At 55.4% G+C, this 15,484-nt stretch overlaps 1 protein-coding gene across 1 annotated transcript; it reads left to right on the top strand.

Moving 5' to 3' along the window:
• Positions 1–5,589: 5,589 nt before the first annotated feature.
• Positions 5,590–15,042, top strand: TRIT1 (tRNA isopentenyltransferase 1). Its single transcript, XM_010285043.1, has 11 exons — positions 5,590–5,727; positions 6,194–6,292; positions 6,508–6,656; positions 7,560–7,702; positions 7,979–8,090; positions 8,670–8,782; positions 9,658–9,735; positions 11,495–11,604; positions 11,929–12,046; positions 14,471–14,729; positions 14,894–15,042. Exons 1-10 carry the CDS (start codon positions 5,656–5,658, stop codon positions 14,608–14,610), a joined length of 1,134 nt encoding a protein of 377 aa, XP_010283345.1. The 5' UTR covers positions 5,590–5,655; the 3' UTR covers positions 14,611–14,729; positions 14,894–15,042.
• The last annotated feature ends 442 nt before the right edge of the window (positions 15,043–15,484 follow it).

The following is a 15,484-nucleotide window of genomic DNA, read 5'->3' as shown; positions in this document are numbered from 1 at the left end:
GGTGAGCCGGCAGTGCGGGCTGCTGCCGTCTGTCCTTCCAGAGGCTGTTTTATGGACATAGCGTGAGACTAACGTGGCAGCCGAAGGCAAGCGCTCCCCACGCCAGTCACCCAGCAAAGGGACGCTGACAAGATTTGTGGAAGAATATTAAAAATTGTATTTGCTACTTGCCAATGTCACTGTCTGTGGTCTCATCTCTTATCGCAAGCGGCAGCATGGAATATATCAGTTGTACCGCCAGGGTCAGTTAAACACTGAGGAACCGAGCCTCATTTTTTGGTCCTAATTGCGTTCAGCTACAAGAGCTTTGTCATGAGATGTAGATTTCAGCCACAGGGATTTTGGTATTGTTTAGTAAAATGTTTTCCTTCCTAACCTACACTTCACTGTTCTTTTTCTATAATGCCTGAACTTTCCGTCAAGTTTAACGTTTAACGTATCTACTACACTTTTAAAAAAAGGTGTTTTCTGCCAACAGCACCCTTTGCCCTTTGTGCTGCTCTGACATCGAGTCTCGCTGTCCTGCCGCCTCCTCCCAGTTTCCTGCACGAAGCTGCTGATGCTGGTCACTCTTTGTATCCCAGAGAGCTAAATTTAAAAACTCCCTCTCCTGAATTCGGAGCAAGCAATTGGAAAGCTTTAATTTTATGGAATGTTTTCGTTAAGCTCTTGGGAAAGAATGTTTGAGGTCTGAGCTGAATTTTTGCAGGGGCAAAATGTTCACGTGAGACGTGGAAGCTTTGCCCAGCGCTGCCTGATTGCGGGCAGCTGCCCTCCCAACTGCCCAGCCCAGCCATCATGAACCACCAGCCATTGCTGGTGTTTCGAGCCCTTAACGTGTGCTCCCTAACGAAGGCCTGGCACGTCCATCTCGCTCTCCCTCGAGCCTGGGGTGGGACTGCCTGCGGGCTGATTTTCTCTGCAGACCCTGTCTGGGCCAGGGCAGCTTTTAGGCAGCTGCTGTTAAGTTTCCAAGGTGAATTACTCTGCTCTAGTGTCTGCATCAGAAATACCTCTGAGCAGAGCTTGGCTGGTGCAGTTTTATTAGTAGTGGCCTTCCTGATCCAGACAGGCCCCAGAGGTTTTGTTCGGTTATTCGTGCCCCTTTGTGTACTGTGAATGGTGAGGTTCTCAGACCTTGCAGTGACCACCAGCCCAGTGTACAGCAGGCTTTAATAGTGGGGAAGCGGCTGTTGACTTGAGCGATCCTGTGAACATGAGGCTCCTGCCGCCTCCCGAGCTCTGCGGACATGGCTGGAGCTGACTGGCATGCTGCGGCTTCTCGTTTCACGCTGGTGGATGTTTTGAAGCATGTATTTTGTGCTCCGTTTTTTTCAGGTTCCACTATGGGAATGCAGGCGCTGGGAGGACTCTGGCTGCAGGCGCCCAATGGCATCCTGGCTCGAGTGGCTCTTGTCCTCCTTTCCTTTTAATCTCATTCTAGCGTGACTGTGGAGCGAGAGCCGAGCAGCTCCGCTACTTTTATCCTGTAATGCAGTGTGCTTTCTGCGTGGCCTCTTGGGGCGGCGAGGCGGGGGAGCCCTGCCTCTCCATGGCCCCGGCCGCCCGAAGGCACAGCCAAAGCAGCTCACGTCTGCGCCTCCCCCACCGCGCTCCACTAACCCCCGTGCCCTGCTTAGACGGCCGCAGCCAGCCAACTGGGTCTGCTTTCTTGCTGGCTTTGTTCCCATGGAATATTGTCTCCCCACTGCATATCGCTCTGCCACGCAGAGCTGGCTCCAGTGTCCTTGCGGAAGAGTCGCCGTGTTTTAAAAATCCCATTGCTCGCTCTCGACTGACAGCTGCCAGCGACCATGTTGCCCTCAGCCCCCTCTGTCCATTCATCACTGCACCCCGTGCGGGCTCCACGGAGCTCTGACAAATGCTGGCAGTGTTTTGGGCAGCTGCTGGGGCTGGAGCCAGGCTGGGGAAGGGGCCGGGGAGCCCTGAGCCCACCTGTTCCCGCACACAGACACCCCTCTATCTCCAGGGTGTTTTCGTCAAGGCCTTGAGTCGCTGTGGTCAAATTACAGACTTAGCTGCTGCCTTCGTGCAGCTCAGGAGCTCTGGTTAATCTGATGGCCTCTTAATCTTTCTTTTTGTCCTTTTCTGTTGCCATTTGTCATCCCAGTGAGGTTCCTTTAGGAGTAAGTCATTCCCTGGAGAAGCCAGGTAGAGCGAAGCCGGTCCTGCTTCTTGGTTCCTGCCTGAGCAGTGGATGTGCAGCCATCCCAGTGCCAGCTTGCTGGTGGGCCCCATCCGCTCCTGATCCTGCTGTCGCTTCTGGATTTCATGCTTTGAAGTGGCGATGCAGTCCTTCTCCGGAGGCTGCTGTAGCACACTGGGTACATTTGCCAGTTAGTGTGTCATCAGGACACTGTAAGAGCCTTTGCTGACATCCTTCTCATGGCAGGGGTCAGAGAGGGCAGTGAGTCGTGCTCTCCTTGCACCCTAGCTTGGTTTGGGTCCTCCATGCCCCTCTCCAGCTGGGAGATCCCTTGGCCCTTGTGAAATCTTAATGCTCTTCCTAGCTGTAGGTGGCTGAGGTGTGTCCAGGGTCCCCATGCTGCACAGCCATCAGGTCCCGTTCAATAGTGTGCCTAAGCGCCAAAACATAGCCCCATACTAACTACTGAGAAGAAAATTAACTATCTTATCTCAGCCCAAACCAGCACACCTGCACTCAGGGCAAGGACAGTGCCTTTCCTGTTCTAGTTCAGATGGGGACAAAGGGACAGAGTTTGGGATTGTGCATGAAACTGGTGGCAGAGCGAGGGTTTGGGAGAGCCCAGCCTTCCCAGGCTGTGGGCTGAGGGTCCTCACAAGCACTTTTCCTGACGATCGCTGGTGTTTGTGTCTCCTGCCTCAGTTTCCCCCCTGCTTCCAAGGGGAGATGGTGCTGACCTTCCAGCAAAGTGCTGTGAGCTGTGGGGCTGACCTGCCTGGGGGTTTCAGCGGCAGCGGCGGGAGGACGCTGTCAAGGCTAAGCATCTTTAGTCCCCAGCTTGTATTCGACGTCTCGGAGGCCTGCTGCTCCAGGCTGCCACTAATCTGTTTTGGGGCCTTAGAAAGCAACAAAGGCTTATCTGAGCTGCTTGCTGAAAATAGAAATGAGTGTCGGGAGGACGTCTCGGTGCGAGGCCCTGCCGACAGCCAGCTGGTGGAAACCTTCTCTGAGCTTTGCTGGGTGTGTGTAAAAGGCCGCCTTTGTTTCCTCCCAGCCCTCATTCCTCCTCCTCTTGTTCCCAGATATTCGGGGAGGCTCTCGGTGTTTAATCTCCAGGAGAACCTTGGGGGATTGGAGCCTGAACTGTAAATCCCGGCTCTGCCCGCGCAGGGCACTGGGAGCTCCTGGCTGCCTCCGAGCCTCCCCGTCAGCCCTCTGTATTGACTGTGATTTCAGGCAGACGAGTGGGAGTCAGAGGAGCTGGAGGGCTGGGCTGGCCCTTGCCGGGGGAGGAAAGGCACTGAGCCAAAGCTCGATGAATTCAAAGGCTTTGGTGCGGACTGGAGACCTGCATTGAATGGCGCGGCTCAGCCCGGGCTGGGTAATGGAAGGGGATCAATAGGCTGCAGCCAGCCACGGGGCATGTTGGCAGAGAGCTGCTTCTTGGGCCTCAACTCCTGTCTGCTCGCCCGCAGGGCAGAAAGGAAGAGCATTTGGTTGCCCTCCCACTCCCCCCTGGCTTCCTGCCCCCAGGCGAGCCTTTCCCTGCCGCCGGGGACCGGAGCAGGGGCTGGCCCTTGCCCTCCAAGCGGCAAGTGCAAGAGTTAAGCTTAAGACCGGGAGTGTTCAGCCGCCCGAGCAGCTCGCATGACTGCTCCAGGCAGGATCGGGCTTCCCTGCTCCACTAACCTCGGATCATCCCTTGCTGCCGCTCTGTGCCTTCTGCCCATGGGTCACCTCTGTGTCACCTTGTCCTTCTGTCTGGGACCAGGGGAGGCAGTGGGTGGAGGCCACACTGCAGCTGAAGGCTTGGCAGTTTCTCAGGAGGGATTCGGGGGAAGTTTGTTTTGGGAAGTCTGTCCCTCTGGCTGGGGTGGTTTCTGGGTGATGGAGGAGGAAATGACCACCGCTGTTTCCAGTCTCTTCTCCCATGAGGCTAGTTTATCCCAAGCTGGGAGACTGTTCCAAGCAGGGAGGTGCTGAGAGCTGAACACATCCCCCCTGCAACCACAGCACGAAGCAGAGCCTTAGCCGCTGCCTGGCACGGAGGGTGCTCGGTCCTTGGCACGGCGCAGAGCTGGGCTGGACAGAAAGGCTTTATGTGCCCCACTGCGACCACGTGCCTGCTGCCAGCACCCTCGGGGACAGCCAGGGTGCAGGTCCCCATTCTGATCCGTGTTTGTCTGCAGCTCTGCGGAGCCTCGCAGCTGACAGGCATGCCTGGGGCAGTGCCGGGGATCCAGAGCACCTCGTGCTGTCGAGGGTTGTGTTTGCGTGCTGTGGGGAGCAGGGTGAGGAACTTTCCTCCCTTTTCCTGGGTGAAAGATGCTCTCATCTGTAAGGGCTCTGCTCACAGGGCCCAGCCAAGCCGTGGGGATGGGACGCCAAGCTGAGGCGGCTCCGGTACTTGCATTGGCTGGGTCCGTGGGCTGGGCTGCGGCTGTTGCTTTATGCAGCCTGGAGGGTGGATTTGGGCTGCTGGGATCGCAGGTTGCCTTGGCTCTTTACCAAGAATGCTCTCAAAGGGTTGGTTTGGGTGGCTTTTCTTTCTGCTCTGCTTTTAGCTGCCTAGCTGAGGGCCAGCATCTCTCGGCTGTGCTCTCCCAGCTTGTATATCCCAAACTTGAGATTGAAGATGCACCTCAAAGCAGCAATGTGCTGCTGGTTGCGCTCACCAGTGTCTCCTGGCACCTGGGTGCAGGACAGTGCCTCTTCTTCCTTGGGATCACCGGCCTGCACTGATGTGTTTGCTCCTCTCTGTACCTGACTGGCTCGGTGACAGCAGGAAGCAGGCGTTATGCCAGGCTTTTATGGTGTGCATGAGCTGAGGCTCTTTATGTTTAGGAGGCTCCCTGAAGTTGCATGTTGTCTCCAGAGAGATCTTTGTGTGTTACGGGAAGCAGTGATCATTGTCTCCAAATGTGACTCGGTGCTGTGCTGGAGACGGGCGTTTGGAGAGAGGTGCGCCTGAGGTTTTAGCTGCAGCGGCAGCAGAAGAGGAACCGGCAGCTTGGAGGCAACTGCCCTTGTTTTGGAGCACTGCGCTTTGGAGCTGGGCTTGGCTGGTTACGCTGACTGGTCTCTGATACCGCTCTGATCACTCGATCAGCCTTTCTGTCACTAACTGCAGGGTTATATCAGACCAGGAAAGCAGTCACGAGCAGTCAGACTCACGGTTCATCTCCCGTGGGCAGGAACAAACACCAGAGAGAGGCAGTTTGGCCCCGGCAGGAGCAGATGTTTTTTTTGCTGCCTCGCCTGCACGGGGCACATGCCCCTGCCTGTGCTGCCTGCATCTCCAGAGCCCGGCGAGGGGCTTGGAAGGGTGATAGGGGCAGGCAGAGATTGAGGGAAGGAGCGGTGGTCAGTGGGGATTTCGTAGGATGCAGAGGTGAATGACAGGCTCTTCTCTTCCCCAGGTGTACAAGGGCTTGGACATCATCACGAACAAGGTTTCTCCCCAGGAGCAGCGTCTGTGCAGACACCACATGATCAGTTTTGTGGATCCCCTTGTCTCTAACTATACGGTGGTGGATTTCAGAGACAAAGCCGTGGCTCTGATATCCTTTCATGCTTCAGCCTGCCTGGCCGAGCAGATACGGACTTACCCCCTCCACAGCCCGGCCTGCAAGAGAGATCAGTGTTTGCGTCAGCCTTGGGCTCTCACATTGCAACTAACTCCGGTTTTCAGAGGGTACTGCTGGTGAGGGGGCTTGGGGCTTCTTTTACCCAGCTAATGCTCAGGGCAGCCCATCCTCAGGGCTGGTTGGGGAAGATCTCTGCTGTACCGCAACAGTGCTGAGCTGGGTATTGCCCTCCCTGGCAGTCCCTGGGTGTCCCCAAGTTGTGGTGGTAGCTGGCACAGGTAGCAGAGGGTAGTGAGAGATGAGGGACACCTATAACCCTGTCCTGCAGCCTCACTGGCTCTATGGGGCTGGGAGAGTGGGGTCTGGGCCCCAGGCTGCCGCTCCCCACAACCCTCCCTCCTTGCCATGCATCTCTGCTTATGCTCCCTGACTGTGGCACATTGAAGATATCTTTGCCCGAGACAAGATCCCAATTGTTGTGGGAGGAACCAACTACTACATCGAGTCCCTGCTCTGGAAGGTCCTTATCAACACCAAGGTACTGTTGGGGGCTGCGTATCCCTCCGGGAAAGATTGAGCCCCAAGTTCAGGGCATGGCTTCCTGTGACTGGGCATGGTGCTTCCCCTGCTAGAAGTGCAGCAAGGAGAAGCAGAAGCCCCTCATTCACCCCTTGGGTCTGGGGGATCATTTTGCTTGCGTTGGCCTTGCCCATGGATGAGTGGCTTGACTCAGGGCTGCGTCGTGCCCCACAGGAGAAGGCCAGCACGGCCCCCGGGCTGGTCACCGACAGGAAAGTGGAGCTGGAGCAGCTGGATGGTGTTGAGCTCCATCGCCGCCTGAGCCAGGTGGACCCAGAGATGGCAGCCAAGCTACACCCCCATGACAAGCGCAAAGTGGCCAGGTGAGCTTGGCATGCCAGGGACAGGGGGTGCCAGGGCCCAGCGCCCCTTCCCGAGGGAATAGTGTGCCAGGGAACACGGTAAGATGGGCTCTCCCATCCCAGGCAGGTGCTCCTGGCCCCTTAGCAAGGTGGTTGGGGACCTTGGAGTCACTGGTGTTGGGGAGCTCTCTGGGATCTCCGGCCTTTGGCCATGCAGCCCCCAGTCTAAACTGCCTTCGGGGTCCAGGGCAGCGCGTTGCTCCTGGCTTGTGTGCACTGGGGCTGCTCCCACTGCGGTGCCCCAGCAGCAGGGTTTATCTGGAGCTATTTAAAGAGCAAGCTGCTGTGCTGGCTGAGTAACATACCTGAGCTCTGTGGGAACAGCATGGCAGCAAGACCAGGCTTGCTGCTCTGGCAGGCCCATCCCAGCCGAGCCCTGGCCCGGGGGGAGCAGAACGCCGCCCACCCCATTCGCACGGTGCAGGGGGACAGAGGGTTGGGCACCCTGTGCAGCTTCCTCCACCTCCCTGGCTGGGCTGAGCTGGTGGTAATGCTTCGCAGCCTTCTCCAGCATAGGCAATGCTGGCCCCTTCCCTGCAGCTCTGCCTGGCTGGAAAGGGCAGGGCTGGAGCCAAAACCCCATCCCCTGCAGGGCTTGTCCCAGTGCCAGCCAGGAGTGGGTGGCTGTGCTCTGGGCTCCTTGGGTGCCATCACTGTGCTCTGTACTGCGCTGCACCCCCAGGACCTGGGTGTGCTTGGGATGCCGGGCACAGGATGGGGCAGAAACCTGCACTCTCCCCACATGAGAAGGTTGGATCGCAGTGAGTGTCTGCGGTTCCTTTTGCTGGAGCCCGCAGGGCTGCTGGGGAAATGGAAAAGCTCATCCTTACCCAGCCTCTGAGCTCTGTTTGTCTCTGCTTACAGGAGCCTCCAAGTGTTTGAAGAGACGGGGATCCCCCATAGTGAAATCTTGCACCAGCAGCAGGAGGAGGAAGGTGGGGGGCCCTTAGGGGGGCCCCTGAAATACCCACATTCCTGTATCTTGTGGCTCCATGCAGACCAGGCAGGTGAGAGTGGGCTCCTAGCTGGCTAAGTAAGGTGATGCAGGATTAGGGCTGACTCCCTGCTCCTGCCCCAGCCTCCTCCCTGAACAAGGCAGCAACTCCTTTGGCATCAGTGGGCGTGACAGAGGACTTGCTTCCCTTGCCTACTGGGCTCTGCCTTCCTCAAGTGCATCCGGAGGCTGGCAGTGCTGAACAGAGTCCTAGCGTGTTGTCCAGTTGTGGGCCTCCCCAGGTGCCCGGCTCCGAATGGCTGAGCGTGTCCTGCTTTCCTCCTCCCAGCTCTGGACCAGCGATTGGAGAAGCGGGTGGATGACATGCTGGCTGCTGGACTGCTGGAGGAGCTGCGGGACTTCCACCGACGCTACAACCAAGAGAAGGTGGCTGAGAACCGGTGGGTGAGAAGCCAGCTCCCTTTCTGCTCCCAATCCCACCTATCAGACCCATGCAGGGCCTGGACCAACTCTCCCCACAGCAGCTCTGAATTATTTTGCTGCTCCCAGCTCTCTCCTGGCAGCGCCTGCTCCTGTGGCAGGGCCAGCAGACAGGATGTGTGCCTGCCTCTGCGGGGGCACCATCAGAGAGAAGTCTGAACCAGCCAGATCCTCCAGCACTTCCTGGCCTTCCCTGCCAGAACCTTTCGACCAGCTCTGGTCAAACAGCAGAGTCCCTGCGGGTCTCAGCATTGAATTAATTTTGCTTGCACCATGTCTGCCAAGGGGTGTGATTCCCCTTAGTAAAAATTATTTGGTGCTGCCTGAGTGTTCGCACAGCAAAGCTGACATCCAAAGGCCCCGTTCTGCCTTCCTGCGTGTGCCTCGCTTGGCTTATCCCTGAGGCCATGGGCTCATGTCACCTGGGGAGGTCCCTGCAGGGTGAGGCACAGATATCTCGGCTATTATGGGGAGGATTGAGGTCTCCCACTGTTCTGAAGGAGGTGGCCTTGATCCCTGTCTCTTGACTTATTCTCCAGGCAGGATTACCAGCATGGCATCTTCCAGTCTATCGGCTTCAAGGAATTCCACGAGTACCTCGTCAGTGAGGGGAATTGCTCGCCTGAGACCAGTGCCCTGCTGTTGCAAAAAGGTGGGAGGAACACCCTGTGTGCCCTACGTCCCTCAGCCCCATGCAGATCCAGGTAACACTTCTTAATGGTCTGAACCAAGCTGAAACCTCGGGCAGATCTTGTTGGAATTGAGCTGCACCTTTCCTTCTGCATTTTCCACTTTTGCCAGCCCAGAGGGGCAGGGACTCTTTTCAGTGCTTGGAGAGCATCTCTGAGCCCACACAATTCCTCCCTCCTTTCCCCTCCTTGCAAGGCCTCCTTGCAAGATGTAGTGGGCACAGCATGACTTGGGATGTGGAGCTGGTCCACTGGCGACCTGGGTGATGGGATCCCAGCTGGGATGTGAATGCTGTGGAGAACAGGGCTAGGAAGAAGGATCAGCAGCAGGATGGTGGGAAGGGATCTGGAGGTCTAATGGGTCACAGCATGAGTCAGCAGTGATGCACTCTTCAGTGGCACATGTCATTCTGCAGTGTCTGGACAAATGTGCTGCTGTTAGAGGAGGGAGAGAGCTGCTCTGGTCCTCAGCAAAGCAGAGGTCCCAGGCAGAGTCAGTCTGTGTCGAGGAGGGTTCAGTGCCAAGTGGAGATGGAGGCTGAGGAAACCACAGAAATGATAAAAGGCTTGAAAACAAGTCTGGTGCAGAAGGGGCTTGTTGTGTCTGCTCAGGAGACGATTACAGAGAGATACCATAAGTCTGGTACTAAATATTGAAAGGTTGTATGGTGGTAAAGTGTCCTCTGGGCCTGCCGTGGGTAGGACGAAGAGTCCTGGGCTCCGTTTGCACACAGAAATATTCAATTAGGTATTATGAGAGTAGCGCAGCCCTGAACAGACTGTTCTACCTGCTAAGATAAAAATAAAGCTTTTATTTTTCACTCCCTCTGTTTCAAAGGCATCCAGGCCCTGAAACAGGTGACCAAGAGATATGCCCGGAGGCAGAACAAATGGGTCCGAAACCGCTTCCTGAGACGTAAGTCCTCTGTTCCTGCCCTGCCTTGCCATCCCTGCTCTCGCACCTCTTCTCATCCCACCTCGGTGCATCCCCGGCTCCCAGCTCAAGAGAGGGCAGTGGTGGCCCCTCAGCTTTGGGGTAGCATGGTTGGGGGGATGTGAGTCCAGCAGAGACGAGATGATCCTGCCTGGATTCTTCCCGCTGGCCCAGGCTGCCCTGACCCTGCTCACAGGCACCCAGTGTCCCGAGCCACCCACCAGGCTCTGCCCCAATTCCTTCCCACATGTTTGGGTTGCAGAGCAGCCGCTCGGCCCTCCTGAGACAGCCCAGCCGGCACTGTCCGTGTTTAATTTGCCCCCAGCCTGTCTGCCCAGACACTCAGGAAGCCAGCTCCTTCTCACTGCTCCCTCTGTACCCCTGGCTGCCTGTCAAGGGAGGATCTTCCCCTCCCAACAGAATTGCCATCAGGACGGCTAATACTCCAGTGGAACAAAGCGAACAAAGGTTCAGCCCTGTGCCAGGCAGCAGTAGATGATGATGGCCATGGTGTCCCTGCAGCCTCTCCTGCCGACAGCTCCCGAGGGGCTTGGGGAGGGGGTACCCAGCACTGTCTCTCTCCCCACGCCACCCACGCATGCTCCTTGCGCAGGGCAAAAAGCCCAGTTGACAGCTGCCCTCCAGATTAGGAGCAGGAGCCTGTTGGCCGCTCTTAGCCTGGGCTGTGCTCACTGTGGTGGCAGGGAGCCAGCAGGACTTCCCTGTCCCAGCCCCAGCCTTGGAGCAGGGCCAGCAGCAGCAGCTGGGAGCCGGGCACTTGTTGAAAGGTGCTTGGTAGGGGCAAAACAACAGTAAATAATAAAAAAAAAAAAAAAAGGCAGGAGAAACTTGAGTCAAAAGATGGGCTTTGAGCAAGGCGCAAGAGCTTTCCTGGAGCCATGTGCTTGGTGGCTGTGGCTCACCTTTCTGGTGGCAGGTGTGCTTCAGACCAGGGCTGGTGGGAGCTTGTTTGTGGTTACAGCAATAAAAAGCAGCACCTGCCAGAGACTGGCACACGGCAGCCTGTGACGGCTTTGTCCGAGCGGGGCCGTGTGCCCGGTGTCTGCGGGCAGGTGAGTTGCGGCACGGCGGCGACATCGCCGGGGGGAGTGGGCGCTCTCTGATTGCGGCTGTCTCGCCCCGGCTGGGCAGCAGCGAGCACCCCATGCCCTTGCACCGGGCTGGGGGAGGCCAAAGGCGTTGCTTTGAAGCTGTGCTTTGTCAGGTCGAGGCATTAGTAAAGTATCTCCTGCTGTGGCCTGCTACTGTGAGCCGAGAGCATTGGCCCGTGCAGCCACACAAGCAATTACAGCTCTGAGCGGGAATCTGCACCCGCAGATTCCTCATCCAGACTCCATGCTTGCATCTCCTTGTAAGCTTTGTGTGACGGCTTTGTGCCTGGATCTAGCTTTTGATCTTCTGTGGCCTCCTGTGGACCATGGCTGTGATGAAGTGTTTGCTGTTATGATGGGCTGTCGGCGTGCTTGGATTTCATAATGCTGTCCTGAAGACAGACAACCATGAAGATGCTCGCTTGAGGTCTTAGGTGTTCTTGCTGTTTGCAAGGGTGGTGCCCCCCAAGCTGAGGTCTCTGGAAGGGCTGGTGCCGTTTGCTTCTGAATGCTGAAGGACAGCTAGATAGGAAAGAGCAGATCTCGCCTGGTCACAGCATAGCCCCATGGGTGCTGGGACATGGTGCTGAGGGGTTCTGGTGGTGACCTGCTTTTCTGTGTCTCTGTAGGTCCTGGGCCCAATGTGCCCCCAGTGTATGGCTTGGAGGTGTCTGATCTCTTGCGGTGGGAGGAGGATGTGCTGAAACCTGCTCTGGAGATTGTGGAGAGCTTCATTCAGGTACTGGGTAACTGGAATTAACATGTGAGCCGTAGCTGAGAAGCCAACTTCGTGATAGTCTCCAGTCCCCATAACTTGACGCTCCCGTGAGCAGGGCTGTCTGTGTGCATGTCCAGCCTTGGGCTTTCCTCGCAGCTTGTCTAAGCTGAAAATTTCTCCTAATGCCCAGTACTCCACTTGTCTTGCACGGTAAAACTGCAGCGTCTGTGCTGCTAACCTTAGTGTCTGGATATGGCAAGTTCAGGGCCCAAACTCCACCAAAGTGAACGCAGCCAAGCAAATTTTCTTACTAGAAACCAGTTTGAGGCATTATTTAATCTACAGGGTCGTGAGCCCCCAGCAGAGCCTGTGAAGATGGAGTACGATGTAAACGAGAACAAACGGAGTCATCGTGTGTGCGAGCTCTGCGACAGAGTCATCATCGGCGACAGGGAGTGGGCAGGTGGGATTCGGCGAGGGGGAGAGGAGAGGGTCTGGGAGGGGGCACAGCAAGCGCAGTTACGCGGAGGGATGGAGCGGGGCCGTTTTCTGGAGCAGAGCAGCTTCCTTGGCCGGATGACCCTCAGCACATGATCTTGGGCTTTTCAAGGATTGTTTACAGCCTGTGTATGAAAGCAGCCATTTGCAAGCCCGGGGGGGCACAGGAGCTGTGCCACAGCAGCCATCTGTCAGGCTTCCCCCCCTTCCCCAGCAGCCAGTAAGCACTGCTGCTCTCTGCCGTCACGCCAGACGTGGGGATCTATACGTAGCATCAAACCTCAGAGCTGCCCGTGTTTAGTCAGGGCTGCTGGTCCTTTTCAGCACTTCAGATACTTTGTCAAAAAGCGCGGAACAAGTGCGTTTAAAATTTTGCTGTGTAAAACTAAACTTTCTTAATGTTTTTAATAGCTCCTTGTGCTCCAATATTTCCTATTTGTGTGGGTTTTTTTTTTAAATTAAAAAGTATTCCTAGCTGTAATGGTAATAGAAAGGGATTTTCTATTTTCAATAGACTTACTTTAAAAGAGCTCAGTTGGAATCAGATTAACTCAGTGTATTTATCTGTGCTGTGAGGCTCATGCTGAGAGCCAGAAAGAAAAAGTAGTGGAGAAACTGGCTGCAGAAATGAAACTGGTAAATCTCCATGTGTTGCCCAAATGCAATATATTTGGACACAATGCAAAGTTAAATTTCCCAGGTGGTTAGTCGTCGGATTTGAACGAGTCGCTTATTCCTATTGATCCAGGGAACTGCTGAAAGCAAAGATAGAAGTTGGCTCCGATGAGATCAGTTTGTAAGCGTAGTTGTTACTTCAGCCACTCAGCTGTCTCAGCGTGGAGGTGCTTTGGAGAAGCTCTACCTACTCCAGAACTAGAGGACCCTGAATGTTACCAGGGCCTGTGTCATCCTTCCAGGTCCAGCAAGTTTTATGACCGAGTGGGAACTCCTCAAGATCCCCCCAAATAATACAGCTGCAACTACATGTCGTCTAGGGATGTCATCCCAACTTCTGATAGATGATGACAGTACCTTTCTCAGCCAAGACCAGCTGTTGTTCCCTGCATCCAGCTGAATTTGGCTCAAATCCCCAGATGGTGGGAGAAAAATGGTCCAAAACCTGGGCGTTACTTCTAGCTGCAAGATGTAAAAGCTCCAAGGGAAGTGAAAATAGCAGTGAGAGCTGAGTCGATCTGCAGTCTGGTCTGTTTTCTTAAGTCAAGTTACGGATACTTCTGGGAACTGCTTCCCAGTATCCCACTGACTCTGGAAGATTTTTAAGTTTTATCTAATTTTACAATTTGTGTGGACTTAAAAGAGCACATCTCCCCAGACAGCAGCAGAAATCAGTGCTTCTTCCAGCCACTCGATGCTTTTGTGTTGCTTGTGACAAATTGTAAGACGTGAGACTTTATTTCAAGCTGAGGGTGACCCTACAGCATTGTGATAAAGCAGCAGCTTTGCATGTAATTTCATCCTTTGGCAGAACAAGATGACTGGAAAACACCTGAGGGCCTTGATTCAGTGAGCATCTACCCTTGTTTAATTAAGGCCCTGCTTGAAAAGTTTGCTGCTTTAATTGCTCCTCTGATCTCTTGGAAATAGCAAAACCACCCTGCTAAGACGGTGCATTGGTCTGGTTAGACAAAGCGCCTTCTGCTTAGATAATACCACTGATACAGGAGGTTTTACTGTCCTTAACTATGTAATTTCAAACAGAAATGCAGCTCCTGACGCCCCGCTGTGTCAGTACAAGTTGCATCCCTGGGATTACGCCTCTGTTCCCGTCGGACCACTGCTGAAGTGCTGCCGTAGCTGGGGGCCTTGCCCTGGAGTTATGCAAAAGCATAATTATGCTCCGGGCTCCGTCCCTATCCACTCTGTAGATGTACAGGGTATCCCCGGTGCTGTGGTGCAGGCATCTAGGCTTACAAATGATCCTGGCAGCGCTCCATGGGGTGGCGGAGAGTTGCACAACCTTGCCCGCATCCTGCGACGTGCCGCCTCTTTGGTAACGCTTTCCTCTCTGCCGTCCTCCCGGCGTCGTGTCTCGGTTGGGAGCAGGCTTGCTGGGAGAGTTGAGTCCTGACAATCTGGAGTCTTCTGCATATACAGAGCCAGGATTTTTCCCTCTTCCTGCGGTCAGGAGACGGACCTTCCTGCAGTCAGGAGAAGACTTGGAAGGGTTGTCCCCCTCTGAGCCCCAATAGTTTGGCCTGGAAGTGCCCTGAAAAACAGCCAGTGTAGGGCTTGGGAGGTCACTTTTCTGTGGGAATGAATTGTGTGGGAGGATGGGAAGGGAGGGTGCTCTGCACTGCACGGGGGGATCGGATTGGGTGTCTTCTCCAAGTTCCCCGGAGTTAAGTGCTCTGTTTTTCTTTTCCTCCAGCTCACACACGATCCAAATCCCACCTGCACCATCTGAAGAAGAGAAGGAAGCTGGAGGCCGCCAGCAGTGCCGCAGAGACCGCGGGGGACAGTGGGGGCACAGAGACCTCGGGCGAGGACAGCAGCTTGCCTTTGCCCTAGGCCTGCAAAGCAGCTGGTGAAGGGAGCAGCCACGCTTCCACCTGTACGGCGAGGAAGTGACTTAGTCCGGGGCGGCCTGGAACCGAACGAGCTGAGTCATTTTTTTCAGGATGAGGCAGGTGTGTAAGTGACAACCAAAGGCCGTCGGCTGCATCAGATCCTCTTCATGTGGCCTCGTTGTGCCGTCTTCCCATGCTTCCCCAGCCCTGCCTGGAAAGGGCTGAGCCCTGGGGCAAGGCTGCTAGGAGCATCCTCCCATGCCAAGCGTTAATTCCTGCCAGAGACGCAGCTTTATCCTTGGAATGGTTGAGCCGATCCTGCTGGCATGCGAACGTGTCGTTCTGAGAGACAGAAATACTCTGCACTCCTCCAGCTTGGCCAGGAGTGCAACTCCAGAGCTGAATGAGCTCTTACTGCCTTTATTGTGGAGAGGATTTTTTTTTCTTTTATATGGAAATAAAGTTGCAAGATTATTGTGGGTTCCCCTCCCTATTAACTAGCGCAGTTTTCTTGCTCTGTGTTCCCACCTGGCCCAGGTTCCCTGCTGTGGGCACAGGGCAGGACATCCAGGCCTGGTTCCTTCTTCCAGTCACCTTTTCCGCAGCTTCCGAGGGAGCTGAGCAGATGTTCTCAGCTTGGTGGAGGCAGGCTGATCCCTATGCACATAGCAGGTGCAGAAGGAGCTGGCACCTGTTAAACAGGAACTTGGAAATGATCTCATCAAGTTTGCAACAGATGAGTCTGTCCTAGTTAAGCTGAATTCCCGGGGGTTTACACTGTGGTTTGGCAGCGGGAACCAGCCCCGCATTTGAATCCGAGTTGCTGAGCAGCAAATTCCATGTGCCGTGTCCATGAAGCAGTTGGTCTCCGCAGC

This window comes from Phaethon lepturus, unplaced genomic scaffold (genome assembly GCF_000687285.1).
Source record: "Phaethon lepturus isolate BGI_N335 unplaced genomic scaffold, ASM68728v1 scaffold29724, whole genome shotgun sequence".
In the NCBI taxonomy this organism is placed as follows: Eukaryota; Metazoa; Chordata; class Aves; order Phaethontiformes; family Phaethontidae; genus Phaethon; species Phaethon lepturus.
This window is presented reverse-complemented; position numbering and strand designations above follow the sequence as displayed.